At 48.0% G+C, this 14,298-nt stretch overlaps 1 protein-coding gene across 2 annotated transcripts; it reads right to left on the reverse strand.

The window, feature by feature from the left end:
* Positions 1–260: 260 nt before the first annotated feature.
* LOC309538728 (tubulin beta-2 chain) lies at positions 261–5,795 on the reverse strand. Of its 2 annotated transcripts, XM_082234604.1 has the most exons (4): positions 5,624–5,795; positions 3,542–3,650; positions 2,998–3,108; positions 261–1,548 (listed from the first exon to the last, which is right to left on the reverse strand). In XM_082234604.1, exons 1-4 carry the CDS (start codon positions 5,678–5,680, stop codon positions 488–490), a joined length of 1,338 nt encoding a protein of 445 aa, XP_082090730.1. In that variant the 5' UTR covers positions 5,681–5,795; the 3' UTR covers positions 261–487. The 2 variants fall into 2 exon arrangements, with proteins under 2 accessions (XP_082090730.1, XP_082090729.1); XM_082234603.1 differs by lacking the exons at positions 3,542–3,650; positions 5,624–5,795 and having other exon boundaries at positions 261–423; positions 464–1,548; positions 2,998–3,120.
* Between the last annotated feature and the right edge of the window lie 8,503 nt (positions 5,796–14,298).

The following is a 14,298-nucleotide window of genomic DNA, read 5'->3' on the forward strand; positions in this document are numbered from 1 at the left end:
GGAGAGCATAATCATCTAAATATATTACGAAGAACATGTCTGTTTGTTCCTTGGTCAAATACTTTTCCAGTGCCAAATGTTAATTGGAAGAGTATGTAGCATTCTGATAATTGGTCCAGTTCATTCACTTTTATTTACTTGCATGACGGCTGCAACACTTCTGTCGCAGAAGTAGCATAATAATTTCCCATTGTTCCCTGACTTGGCTTCATTTCTGCTCTGCGGTTTTACAACAAAATAAAAAAATCCAGACAACAGCGTGAAACACAAATGCCTTTTATGTTTGTATCAGACATTTAGACAGAAGACTTTTTCATAACTCTTTTGCAACTACTGTTACACAACGAGTAAATCTGCTGACAAAGCCAGCAGAGAAAGCACCAAGTTGAACTGAAAAAGCATGCATCAGCAGAGCTGAACAGACTGTTCCCCAAAACACTTGCCCCATTGCATTAAACTTGACCCACTGCACTAAACCAGCGCCATCCTAAGCCTCGTCCTCCTCGCCTTCCTCCTCAAACTCTCCTTGCTCGTCCGCTGTGGCGTCTTGATATTGCTGGTATTCGGAGACCAGGTCGTTCATGTTGCTCTCGGCCTCCGTGAACTCCATCTCATCCATGCCCTCTCCGGTGTACCAGTGCAGGAAGGCCTTTCGGCGGAACATGGCCGTGAACTGCTCAGAGATCCTCTTGAAGAGCTCCTGGATGGCCGTGCTGTTGCCAATGAAGGTGGCGGACATCTTGAGGCCTCGCGGAGGGATGTCGCACACGGCCGTCTTCACGTTGTTGGGGATCCACTCGACAAAGTAGCTGCTGTTCTTGTTCTGGACGTTGAGCATTTGCTCGTCCACTTCCTTCATGGACATTCTGCCCCGGAAAATGGCCGCCACCGTCAGGTAGCGCCCGTGGCGTGGGTCGCAGGCCGCCATCATGTTCTTAGAATCGAACATCTGCTGGGTCAGCTCTGGCACCGTCAGGGCCCGATACTGCTGGCTTCCGCGGCTCGTGAGGGGAGCAAAGCCGGGCATGAAGAAGTGCAGGCGAGGGAATGGTACCATGTTGACCGCCAGCTTGCGGAGGTCGGCATTCAGTTGGCCAGGGAACCGCAGGCAGGTGGTGACACCACTCATGGTGGCCGACACCAAGTGGTTGAGGTCCCCGTACGTCGGAGTGGTGAGTTTGAGAGTGCGGAAGCAGATATCATACAAGGCCTCATTGTCAATACAGTAGGTTTCATCCGTGTTCTCCACCAGCTGGTGGACGGACAGCGTGGCATTGTAGGGCTCCACCACTGTGTCCGACACCTTAGGGGACGGCATCACGCTGAACGTGTTCATGATCCGGTCGGGATACTCCTCCCGGATCTTGCTGATGAGGAGTGTTCCCATCCCGGAGCCTGTGCCACCACCCAGGGAATGGGTCAACTGAAAGCCCTGCAAGCAGTCGCAGCTCTCTGACTCCTTCCTTACCACATCCAACACAGAGTCCACCAGCTCAGCTCCTTCTGTGTAGTGGCCCTTGGCCCAATTGTTCCCAGCACCACTCTGGCCTAGAGGAGGAAGCAGAAAGGTGATGAACGGGCAGAAGCTACAGCTGCCAACACTTTCAATGCATAAAGGGTGGAACTGCTAAAGCAAACCAGCTGGAGCCAAAATGTGCATTTCTTTTTAGATTTTGGTTATGACCTCTTCAGGGGGGCACAGTCTGTAACAGCCCTTAGAAATGGTTCTGCTGTGTTCTTGGATAAGCAATCCATCAAGTGCTAGAACATTGGTATTTCCTTCATATATCTTCTCCAAATATTTATTTGCATGCAAACGCTAAACCGCTTGGCCAAGAAATTTGCATGCAACAGGGATCCATGGTCAATCTATCATAGTGTCAGGTCTGCAGACATGGACAGGAGTTTCCAAAAAGAATTAATGAGCCTCTGACAGGTTTGTAGTCTGTTTATTTACAATAACACAAAGAGTGCGGCACTGAGCCAACGTCTCTCTAGGTATCAGTTGTTCACTCTGAAGCTCCTCCCCTTTCGCAGCAAGAAGCGCGCCGATTCCCTGTCCTTCTGCCCCTGTGCTTTCATTGCTCCTTAACCCTTTCTTGCCTCCTAGTCCGAGGGGAGGGAGGAACATCCCCGCCACTCTCAAAGTAAGAGCCTTCCAAACTCTCCCTCCCTCCTGGTTGCCTAGCAACTTTATCAGGGCTGTCTATCTCCTCCTCTGACTGCGAGGTTTCTTAATCTACTATTCTCTCTGTTACTGAGAACACTGAAGAAAGGGGGGCAATTACCCCCTTCCTCCTCATTAAAGGCTGCTCTGTGACTGCCTGCCTTCCTTGTCTGAGTCAGACCAGTCTCTGGCATCCGACATTGGCCACACATAGAATCATAGAACTGTAGAGTTGGAAGGGACACCAAGGGTCATCTAGTCCAACTCCCTGCAATGCAGGGATCTTTCACCCAATGTGTGCCTTGAACTCACAACCCTGCGATTAAGCGTCTCATGCTCTATCGACTGACCTATCCACACTGTGTTCTGGTTGAGCTGTTAAGCAGGGAGAGAAGGCTGCCCTTTCTCTTGCGGCAATATGCCCCAAATCCCAGAATATCTCACCCATTTCACTGTGGGAGGTGATGCAGGAATGATCCCTTGACCCATTTTTCTGCCAATACATGGGAAACAGGAAATGCATACTTGCCCATCCTACTCCTATTGTGAAAGCTCATAATGGCAGAACCCTACGCAGAGATTGATGCCTGACAACTTTAAAGAGGACCGCACATGCTGATGGCAGTGAATGCCAATTGGCTTCAAGCCAAGCTGACTGTAGCACTCACGCTTTGCCTAGGAGAGGAGAAGAGAAGGTACTGGAGGTGAACTGGAACAGATTGGTAGATTTCTAGCCAGCAAACCCTTGATCTAGGCAGAGAGGAGCTGAGCTTCCGAGTTCATTTTCGCTTGGGCCACCCGTTTTAGAACAGCCATGCTGAAACACTTACCAAAGACAAAGTTGTCAGGTCTAAAGATCTGCCCAAAAGGTCCAGACCTGACTGAGTCCATTGTGCCAGGCTCCAAGTCCACAAGGATGGCACGGGGCACGTACTTGTTACCTGCAGTGGTGGTGGTGGGGAAAGGACAAAAGACACTCAGCTTTACAGACCTGCTGTCAGCAGATTTCGTGGGCTGGGGAGGGGAGGGGAATCCGCACAAAACCCAACACAAGGCAGCTCCTATGCTCTTGGCAACCTCATTACTATTCACCGGAGAGACACAGCAACTCTCTAAACAGATAAAAGGAGTGGGGGAGGTGCAGATTTAAAGGGAACGGCCTAATGAAACCAGGCTTGAATTTTAAGTAGGCATTAAAGCGTTGCCAAGGATTTCAATAGCTGCTTAAAGGCCCCGGCTTGCCAGGGTTTTGTCACGCTGCTCTCCCAGTGCCCGTGACATTTTTTGAAGAATCTATCAGCAGCTTTCCTCCCCGGCCTCCCTCTCTCTCACACCCACATCCACACACCCACCCAGCTCCCTCCCCAAGGTTACCAGTCGCTTCATTGTAGTAGACGTTGATCCTCTCTAGCTGTAGGTCGCTGTCTCCGTGGTAGCTGCCGGTGGGGTCAATTCCGTGCTCGTCGCTGATGACTTCCCAGAACTGGAATGGGAATTTTGGAGAGCTATTAGCAACTGCCTTTGAAATGCCTAGAAGGCTGACGCCCCTCCCCCCCAAAAAACCACATGCCGCTTGCTGGCACGCCTTGCCAAAATCCCGTTGTCAGGACTGCCAGATTCCCAGCTGAAAAGAGCTTCTGCCGTGGGAAATGAGGCAGATCAAGGCAAACGCTTAACGGCTCTTGCAGCCCAGGTGGCTGCCTTGACAGCGGCTCGAAGCACAAAGAAACAGCACCGCTGCGATACTCCACATGCAACCCACAAAGGAAGCCACACTGCGCCAGGATGCCATTGACAGCTCTTTAAAATCTCCGTTTATAATTCTGAAATATGTTGCATGGTGGGCAGTGAGAAAAGGACGGCTGCAGAAGATTTTTCAGTGCTGCTTTCCTTAAAAATAAATAAATCACTCCTTATGTTTGTTGGTATTTTCTCTGCTCTGTCTTTTGTAATTCAAGCCTCTGTCTTGAATGCTCTTGGTGTTGTTCAATTTTAACTGTATTTAAAAATTGAATGATAATCTTTCGTTGTGTGGAGGAGTGGGGAGGAAAAGGTGCCACCCAGCCCATGTACACACCCACTTGCGCCCCACCTTAGCGGCGCTAGAAAGGCTATTGTCTCCTGGTGCTGTTCCAAACCAGCACCAGCCTCTCTGCCCATGATCATAACCTAAATGGCAGCAGAAAGCCACTCTTTGCTTCATATCCTTGATAAGGTAACCTTAGAAGCTGCTAGGGAAACTCCCTTATGAAAGGACCAGTGGACATGTGTCCCCAGATCTGTGACAATCTTTTCTGAGAAAGCAAGGTGGGGTGTGTATGTGCTTTATGCTCACCGAAATAATTCCCTGCAATGTTGCAGAAGATCAAAGAACACTTTCCATTCACTTGAGAGCCTCGAGATACATGCTGCGTGGACCACACTATTACTGCATAGCCTGCCAAGGTGGTAGCGCCAACTCTAAATATTTTCAAAGAGAATTCAGTATTTCTTCATTCCCTTCCACAGAAGGGAAGCAGAAAGCCACCAGATCCCCAAACAAGACAAGCTCAAAATAATAGCCTCATATGATCTACCCAAACTGAATTCAGAGAAAGCACCTGTGACAGTCCACCTACACAAGGGAAGCAACATGGAGACGGAGTACCTTTCATTGAACGTTAAAATCCCCTTTACTGCAGAATTTAGCCCAATGCCGTATTAGGAGTGAGGATACCAGTGAGCCTAGAGATGACTATAGACCCCCTCGACTTACTGAAGGCTATATTGTCTCTGTACCAGCACTGAGGGTGTGGCTGGGAATTGAGTTACCAGCTACCCTTACTTGTCAAAAATATAACAAGCGGCTGGTGAAGCCCAGCCATATGGGCGGGGTATAAATAAAATTATTGTTGAAGCACCAGATCCAGTCCAATCCCCCCCCCCAAAAAAACCCAACATCCCGATTTCGAACTGTGTGTGTGTGTGTGTGTGATTGTGATTTGGTGACATGAGCGCTGACTCAAAGCACGAAGTGCCTACAAGACGGGATGAGGAAACGCCTTTTTCTAGACCCCTTATTAGAGCGCCGGTTCCTGCTAGCAGCTCACACATCAAAGGCAACAAATGTGGCTATCAATCGCGACCAGCATTTTCTATTCTCCTCCCTCCCCTCTGCAAGGGGCGTGTAATAAAGGAACCGGCTGCAGCGTAGGATGAACGCGCCGTCGAGGAAGCAGACCCGAGCGGGGGTCGAGGTGGTGAAGAATACATCTCTCAAAATTGTGAGACGAAGACATAAAAAAAAAAAGAGAGAGAATGCTGAGTTGATGAATAGGCTCCTTTGATGCGCAGGAGGCCGAGGTCATTGAACCCCACCCGAGTTAGAGACGCGTGGAACGCCTGGAGTTGGCGGCTCCCTGCAGCGCGCGTAACAATAGAGACGCGCCCCCTGTCCTCCCCTGGTCCAGACCATACCTTCGCCCCTATTTGGTTGCCACACTGGCCGGCCTGGATGTGCACGATCTCACGCATGGCGACGGCTTGACTCCGGGCTGACCCCCCACTCGCTGGCCGCTTCTGCCTCCGGCGCGCCCACCTGCCTGACCTCGGCTCTCTTCAGCACCGGCAACAAGCAACAGGGAGCGCCTCGGCCGGGAGCTGCTTTTTATACGGGGAGCGCCGATCCCCGCCTTTCTGCAGCCCAAGCCCCACCTACTCCCATTCACAGCTGCCTCCTCGGCTCGGGTGATGTAATGCTCCCAGTAGCTGACGGCGGATGGGGGGGGGACGGGGGGAGACGACGGATCCGCAGAAGTCCGTACATCCCCTCTCCCCCACCCCCGGTTGATTTTATTTTTATTTTTTATTAGAATGCACTCATTTGCTTCGAGGTTGTCTGTCATATCGTAATTGCTGACCCATCTCTCCTCTCCCTTCGCTTTCTGATATATATATACAGTGGTACCTCGAGTTAAATACGCTTCAGGTTACAGACTCCGCTAACCCAGAAATAGTACCTCGGGTTAAGAACTTTGCTCCAGGATGAGAACAGAAATCGTGCTCCGGCGGCGCAGCGGCAGTGGGAGGCCCCATTAGCTAAAGTGGTACCTCAGGTTAAGAACAGTTTCAGGTTAAGAACAGACCTCCTGAACGAATTAAGTACGTAACCAGAGGTACCACTGTACTTAACCCGAGGTACCACTGTACTGTATATTGGTGTAGGGGGGGGAACAGGGTGGGGCAGCTGCCACCCAAAATCAATAAAAATCCTATCCTCTTTTAAAATGTGCTTTTTGTAGGGGGGGGGCTATTGGGTCGTTGTTTTATTTTTATTATGTATTTTTTGGTTTTATATCTTTATTTTATTATGTGAACCGCCCTGAGGGCCCCTATAGGGCGGTATAATTAATAAACACAATTAATATTTTATTAATACAATTAATAAATACAACAACAAAATAAATACAAATATATAGCCAACTGAAGTTCTCCCCCCTCCCCAATAAGAGGCCTGCCCCCTAACAAAAATCCTAGCTACGCCCTGCCCCTCCTTGGCGACGCCCCATGTATTTAAAGGCGGCTGGAAGCTTCAAGTTGAAATGGACCGGAGGAACAGAAACAGCCTCCATCCTCGTCCCTCTCTGTCTCCAGCAGGACTTTCCCCCTGAAATATACTTGGAGTCGAAACATCCCCCCGACTCTTCTTCTTGTTCTTCTTTTAAAGGATGGAGTGGAGTGGTTTTGTTCTCTACTCCCCCAGTGAGAAAAGATAACGTGATGGGGTCAGGGACAGAGGAGGAAGGGAAGAGAAAAAGAATCTGCTGCGCGCAGGGCTCTGGCATTTGCAGCATCCGGCCGCGCCCTCCGGCTCCCCCCCCCATCCTTTTGTTTCTTAAGAGAAGCCCCCCCCCCTGCCCCCCGTTTGCAGCTGCCAACGCTGCAAGGTGGCAGGCAGGCAGCGCGCTCGGGCGCGGCCTCTGCTGCAGTTTCTCTTGGCCGTCCTTCTCCCCACGTGCTTTCCCGAGATCGAGGCCTGGTATGCCAAGGTGCAAGGCCAGGCCACTCTCTCCCCTGCCTGGCTCCCCATTTCTGCAGGCGGAAACACGAGTCTGGGCGTGTTTATCAGCGAGCGAGACCAGTGGGGTGGCTGCATAACGGTGGGTGACTTGAATGAGGACGAGTCTCCCTGTTAGCAAGGTGGTGGTGGGAGGAGGCAAGGACCACGGCGCCTTTTAAGCTCTCGAGTCAGATCCACAGCTATATCTGGGTTGGCACCGGGTGTGGCTGGAAGCAGGCTAGTTCACGTGAACAAAATGAGGAGGAGCTGGTCATACAACTGAACAAAACCCGCAAGGCCCTTTGTCATCCCAGCTACAATGCTCCAAATAATTTGGAATAAGAAGTTTTTTAAAAGCTGGTTCGGGGACCATAGCCAAATAAGCGCTTTGATTCTCTTTGCTCCTTGGATCAAAAGCAAGATACAAGGCAATGCACTGTTGTTGTTGTTTAGTCGTTTAGTCGTGTCCGACTCTTCGTGACCCCCTGGACCAGAGCACGCCAGGCACGCCTGTCCTCTGTCGTCCCCTTCTCCTTGTGCCCTCCATCTTTCCCAATATCAGGGTCTTTTCCAGGGAGTCTTCTCTTCTCATGAGGTGGCCAAAGTATTGGAGCCTCAGCTTCAGGATCTGTCCTTCCAGTGAGCACCCAGGGCTGATTTCCTTCAGAATGGAGAGGTTTGATCTTCTTGCAGTCCATGGGACTCTCAAGAGTCTCCTCCAGCACCATAATTCAAAAGCATCCATTCTTCCGCGATCAGCCTTCTTTATGGTCCAGCTCTCACTTCCATACATCACTACTGGGGGAAACCATAGCTTTAACTATACGGACCTTTGCTGGCAAGGTGATGTCTCTGCTTTTTAGGATGCTGTCTAGGTATCACGCATACCTTCAAAAAACAAAAACAAATGATGAATTTCAGCCGGATAATTCATCATTAAAGGGTAAGGCTGCTTCCAGAACAAATGCATTCAGTCATCAGTCTCAAGAAGATCTTTTGCTCCGTCTGGAGCGTTTTACATGACCTGGGTTATCTAAACGGCTAACCCAGTATTTCCCTGAGGAGCGATTCAGCTATGTAGATGCATCAATCTCGTTTGATTTGCAGTGCGATTCGTGGGTATAATTTTATTGCTGATGTTATGTTATTCACCGCCATGGGTTTTTTTTTATTTTAATTGATGATGATGATGATTGCAAATAAGGTCTCAGAAGGTATTGGGTTCATTTTTAAAGTCTTTTCTGAGGACGCAGCACTTCTTTCCTTCCCAGCCAATAAACACTGTTGCTAATCGGTGTCTTCTCTTTTCCCGTCCACGCCTTGCCCGGTGTTCTAGACTAGAGACAATGATGAGGTCAGCTTCCCATCTTCCAGGGATGAGAGGCTACATTTCAAGCTGGCAACGGAGCTGCTTTCGAGCAACATAATATCGGGAGGGGTGACTCAGGGCTGCCAGATCGTCACTGGGAGGGGAACTCCGCCTTGTCTTCCCTCCCTCCCTGCAAAGAGGATGAAACGATCCAAGCCAGGGGGTAACAGTTTGGTATTTGCTCTCTTGCATATTTTGCTGCTGTGCCTGTGGAGGAAGGGAAGGCAGAGGGCGTGAATTGTATCACACCATATTCCTCGCAACGCAGCCTGAGTGGCTGATCGCAGCAGCGCTTTATCTCAAACCTACTATTAGCAGCAGCAACGCGTTTCATCCTGTTTCTGTGTGCTCAGCAGACAGACAACAACAAAAGCAAGTGGCTAAAAGGAGCAGCTTATTTTCCCCCTTTGTTTTCTAGCCAGCTAGAACTATAACTGTATCACGTTTCGATCTGGTCTGTATGTTTACTCCGGGGGTGGGGCAGATCCACCGAATTTAATAGCGCTTATTCTCCATTCCCATAAAACTATCCACCTTACTGAACACAGTGGATCTTCCTTCCGAAGAAACAAGACAAGCGAAACTGCAAATCCAAGATTACGCTTGGGAGTGAAGCCTCGCTGAACATAAGTGTAATTGACCTTCAAATAAAATTGGGTGAAATTTAATGCTCCTCCTTACTACTTAAGAAGCCAATTACCAATTCTTATCCCTTGAGTATTCACTATTTTCAATTCTTGGTTATCATTTATAAGATTTATTACCCGCCCTTCTCAAGGAAATCCCAGGACAAGTTACAACAAATAGAAAATGCAATTTTGTAGCAGATAAAAGTCCGTATAATCTTAAAACACGTAAAGGTAAAAGGTAAAGGGACCCCTGACCATTAGGTCCAGTCGTGGCTGACTCTGGGGTTGCGGCGCTCATCTCGCTTTATTGGCCAAGGGAACCGGCATACAGCTTCTGGGTCATGTGGCCAGCATGATTAAGCCACTTCTGGTGAACCAGAGCAGCGCATGGAAACACCGTTTACCTTCCCGCCGGAGCGGTACCTATTTATCTACTTGCACTTTGGCGTGCTTTCGAACTGCTAGGTTGGCAGGAGCAGGGACCGAGCAATGGGAGCTCACCCCGTCACAGGGATTCGAACCGCCGACACATACAAGCGTTCTAAAATGGAATAGAGCAATATATAATTAAAAAGGCCTCGGTCCAGTATACCTGAAGGAGCATCTCCACCCCCAGCGTTCAGCCCGGACACTGAGATCCAGCGCTGAGGGCCTTCTGGCGGTTCCCTCATTGCGAGAAGTAAGGTTACAGGGAACCAGGCAGAGGGCCTTCTCGGTAGTGGCGCCTGCCCTGTGGAATGCCCTCCCAGCAGATGTCAAAGCAATAAACAACTATTTTACTTTTAAAAGTCATCTGAAGGCAGCCCTCTTTAGGGAAGTTTTTAATGTTTGATGCTGTACTGTTTTTAATATTCAGTTGGAAGCCACCCAGAGTGGCTGGGGAAACCCAGCCAGATGGGCGGGGTATAAATAAATTATGATGATGATGATGATGATGATGATGATGATGATGATTATTAAAATGTCAGATATTCTGCTAAACTACCAGGCTGGGGTTTTTTTTGTTTTTTTGTTTTGTTTTAAAAATACCCTTATATTCCTTTTGTAAGTGACACAACTCCCAGACTACAGGATTTCCAAAAAAATTGGAAGAAATTGAAATAAAAATAAAAGTATCAGTATTCAATTTTATTTTAGTCACAGACCAGCATAAGATTAAAAAACAACAACAAATAAACTGAACACATAAGACTTAAAACAGGTAAGGGATAAAAAACCCCTAGTAATTAAAAGGTGATTATATCATGCATACTTTAAAAGATAGAAACAAGGACCAAAGATTAAAATGTTATACCCAGATGGGTGGTGTATAAATAATAATAATGATAATTATTATTATTATTATTATTAGGAAGGGAGTGTGAAGGAGCACAGCTTCTCGGCCTTTTGGCTAAAATCAAGTGTAAAAATAAAAGTATTATCAAGAAACACCTACCGGTATGTATAACCTCATGTTTTCCATATTTGTGAGACAAGACTTTGCTGTTTTATTTGCAAAGCAAATCTTTATACCTGAGCATAGAATTTTGTCAACGATATTCTTTATTCCTTTTCCAAGGAACAGAGTAATCCTGCCTTGCCTTATATAGCTCAATACAGCACTGTCAAATATTGATTATACAGACAGCATAGGATGCTCTCTGCTGCATATGAGCCAATTTTGGTCTATTATTGCGATACACACGTCTTCTGTTTGACATGTTTCCTCTAGATATATGAGGGAACCACAGAACAGCACTCCATGGATATTGTATTTTGCTGTGTCCAAATGTGCTGGGATTCCTGACAAACTGCCTTCCCAACACATGCACATGTAGGGAGAGGTTTTCCTGTAGGAGAAAGAAGGGGAGGGAGTGTCTGAAAGGGTGTTTAACCCCCTGCAGTCTGAAAGAGAGTTGAGCAAAAGCAGCACTCGTCTGTGTAGCTCGCCTCTTTAAAAAACTGGACTTTCCAGGCCTGTCATCTTGGTGGCGGCAAGGATCAGCCAAACCCAAAACTGCAGTCCTGGATTCACCACCACTCCCGAAAAGGCCTATTATATAATTAACAGTGCAACTTTGATGACACCCAGAGTTCTTGGCATCCGTCTGCCTCGAGAGGCAATGGAGTGTGCCTCCGGGGGTGAAGTCAAACCGCTGTGTTAGCAGCACCAAAGCGGCCTCCCTGGGGCGCAAGCCTGGGCAGCGTGAATGAAGGTCCTGGGCTGCTTAGCTAACACGACCCCCTTCTTGGCCTCACTGATGTGGTCCAAAGGAAAGCAGAGCAAGACGTTTGGCACCAGTTTGGCTGCAGGAGTTGCTGGAGGGAGGCGTAGAAGGCGCCATCCAACCATCTTAGGAACTCCACTCCAGATTTGTGTAGGGTTTACTCCAGGGGTCAGCAAACTTTTTCAGCAGGGGGCAGGTCCACTGTCCCTCAGACCTTGTGGGGGGCCGGACTATATTTTGAAAAAAATAATAATGAATGAATTCCTATCCCCACAAATAACCCAGAGAAGCATTTTAAATAATAGCACACATTCTACTCATGTAAAAACACCAGGCAGGAACCACAAATAACCTAGAGATGCATTTTAAATAAAAGGACACATTCTACTCATGTAAAAACATGCTGATTCCCAGACCGTCTGTGGGCCAGATTTGGGAGGCAATTGGGCCGGATCCGGCCCCCAGGCCTTAGTTTGCCTACCCGTGGTTTGCACCTTAGCCTTTTCTTCTCCCAAAGATGTCTTGCAAGGCAGTGGAGGTTTAGGATCTGAGTTTTCCTTCTCCTAGAAGGGCTACCTTCCCAGGTTGACGAGCCCCGTCTGCCCCTCACTTCCTTCCGCGGCATGTGCAGAAACCGCCTTCTTGACTGTTGGACCCACTGATGGTCTTGTCTGCTCAATCTGCTGGAGCCGGTCTTCGCGTGCAGGGGATGTCCCTAGCTGCGGGTTTCAAACCCATTGGCTACCTTCACCTAGTTTAGCCGGCCTGTCAAAGCCATTTCCTGGGGTGCGGCTATTGTCACGTGCTGACGGCTCCTAGGAGCTATAGGTAAGAACTGAGTGCAGGATGGGGACCAAAGGTGGACAAACTACCCCAGAAGAGGAGCACAACGTGTCCCCCACCAGAGGTACTACCCCTCCCCCAACACCCGATACTCCCAACACTCACAGTATTCCTAAGCCAATGCAGCTGTAGGAGGTGGGTTTAATTTTCTGAATGCTGTCAACAGAGTGACATTTAAAAGATCCTAATTTCCTCCCTATTTCTGGGGGAACTGATTGGAAATGGAATGTGCTCTTAAAAGGAAACAAACACTACTTCCATATATATGTTGAGAAGATGCACCATCATATTCAATACCGATTTCCTCATTGTTCTTGAAAGAGATATTTCACTGGGTTTTACTGTATACGTAATTTAAACTGATATTGTTTCTCCACTGCACATTTTAAAAATTCTGTTAGGCAATAAATCTTCATGGTTCGCAATTTTTGCCCCACTTTCCTTTTTCGAGGTCTCCTTTTACTTCCACAGAGACATCCCTCCTTCCTACGTTGAAACTCTTCCCACATCTCTGACGCTCAGTCTGGCCATACAGACCATCAAATTCCACCTTCTGCAGTTTCCTAGGCAACCAGCCTAGTCTTGGAAACAAGCTGCATTTAAAACAGGATCTCTGCCACCCAGCACCCTGTAACCTTTTCATTCTTGGCTGCATTCTCCCCTTGCTTAAAAGCAGAGAATATGAAGAGTAGTTGCTATGCCAAGAATATAGAATTGTCTTATTTCTCACATACATTGAAAAAAAGACATCTCTTTGAAAGTTGGCTTAAAATCAACTTACAGACCAAATTAATTTTGCTGTCTTTTCCTCGTCACACACATGGCTGCAATCTTCAAATACCAGGCACAAAAGTGATTGTGTAAAGTCCTTGTACTATCAGCTTTATCCAGGTCAGTCAGAACTGACAGATTCTCCGGACTTATATCATAAAAGTGGTTTATGACTTAAGTAATAGCAGTACAGTTGTACCTCTGGATGCAAACGGGATCCGTTCTGCAGCCCTGTTCACATCCTGAAGTGAACACAACCCGCATCCGTGTGTCTGCACGTGCCGCAATTCGCTGCTTCCACGCATGCACGTGACGTCATTTTGACCGTCTGCGCATGCGCGAGCAGTGAAACCCAGAAGTAATGTGCTCCGTTACTTCCGGGTCACTGTGGAGCGCATAGCTGTCAACCTTCCCTTTTTTCCCAGGAAATTCCCTTATTCCAGTGCCGTTTCCCGCTACTTCCCGCTGCTATCCCGGATTGTTAGATATCCCATAGACTGTCCCCGGAACAGGTGAGGCTGCTGATCCCTTACTTTCGAGGCTGCTGATCCCTTATTTTCAAATCTGAAGTTGACAGCTATGGCGGAGCGCAACCCAAAAATACTCATCCCGAAGCTATTTCAACCTGAGGTATGACTGTATTACATATGCTGCAACTCCTTGAGAGGTCCCGAGGGTGGCAACACAAGAACAGGGCCTTCTCTGCAGTGGCTCCCCATCTGTGGAATGCTCTCCCCAGGGAAGTTTGCCTGGTGCCTTCATTATACACCTTTAGGCGCCAAGCAAAAACATTTCTTTTTAACCAGTTCTTTGGCTTACCTGATGGACATCCTATACCCTTTTAAAATGTGACTCTCTCTCTGTGTATGTTTGTGTTATTGTTCTTATTTTGATTTTATATATCATAATCTTTTCTGTGAACCGCCCTGAGACCTCTGCGTATAGGGCGGTAGATAAATTCAATAAAATAAAGAAAAAAACCCTGTACTGTACCTACTTACCTGGGAGCAAGCCTTACTGAACTCAGCATGACTTGTCTCTGATAGGATAGTGCCATTAGCACTTGATTTCCTTTCTATAGGTTATCTTAGTACCCCTTACAACAGCACTGATCGCCAGCTGGAGGAAGGGAGGAACAGGTGCTGAATTCAAAGCAGTCCCCCATTCCCCTCTCCTGACCACAAAACAGGTGACCAGTACATCAAAGATGGCAACAGTCATCATCTGTTGATGGGTGGGTACCGCAAGTGCTGTAACATGTGTAGCCTCCTGAT

The sequence above is a fragment of the Podarcis vaucheri genome (genome assembly GCF_965113315.1).
Source record: "Podarcis vaucheri genome assembly, chromosome: 8".
Classification (NCBI taxonomy): Eukaryota; Metazoa; Chordata; class Lepidosauria; order Squamata; family Lacertidae; genus Podarcis; species Podarcis vaucheri.

Coding starts and splice junctions, on each gene's coding strand:
- LOC309538728 (XM_082234604.1), bottom strand. CDS start 5,680: ATGCGTGAGATCGTGCACATCCAGGCCGGCCAGTGTGGCAACCAAATA. Junction 3,651..5,623: donor GCAACCAAATAGGGGCGAAG/GTATGGTCTGGA, acceptor TTCCCATTCCAG/TTCTGGGAAGTCATCAGCGA. Junction 3,109..3,541: donor CTACTACAATGAAGCGACTG/GTAACCTTGGGG, acceptor CCACCACTGCAG/GTAACAAGTACGTGCCCCGT.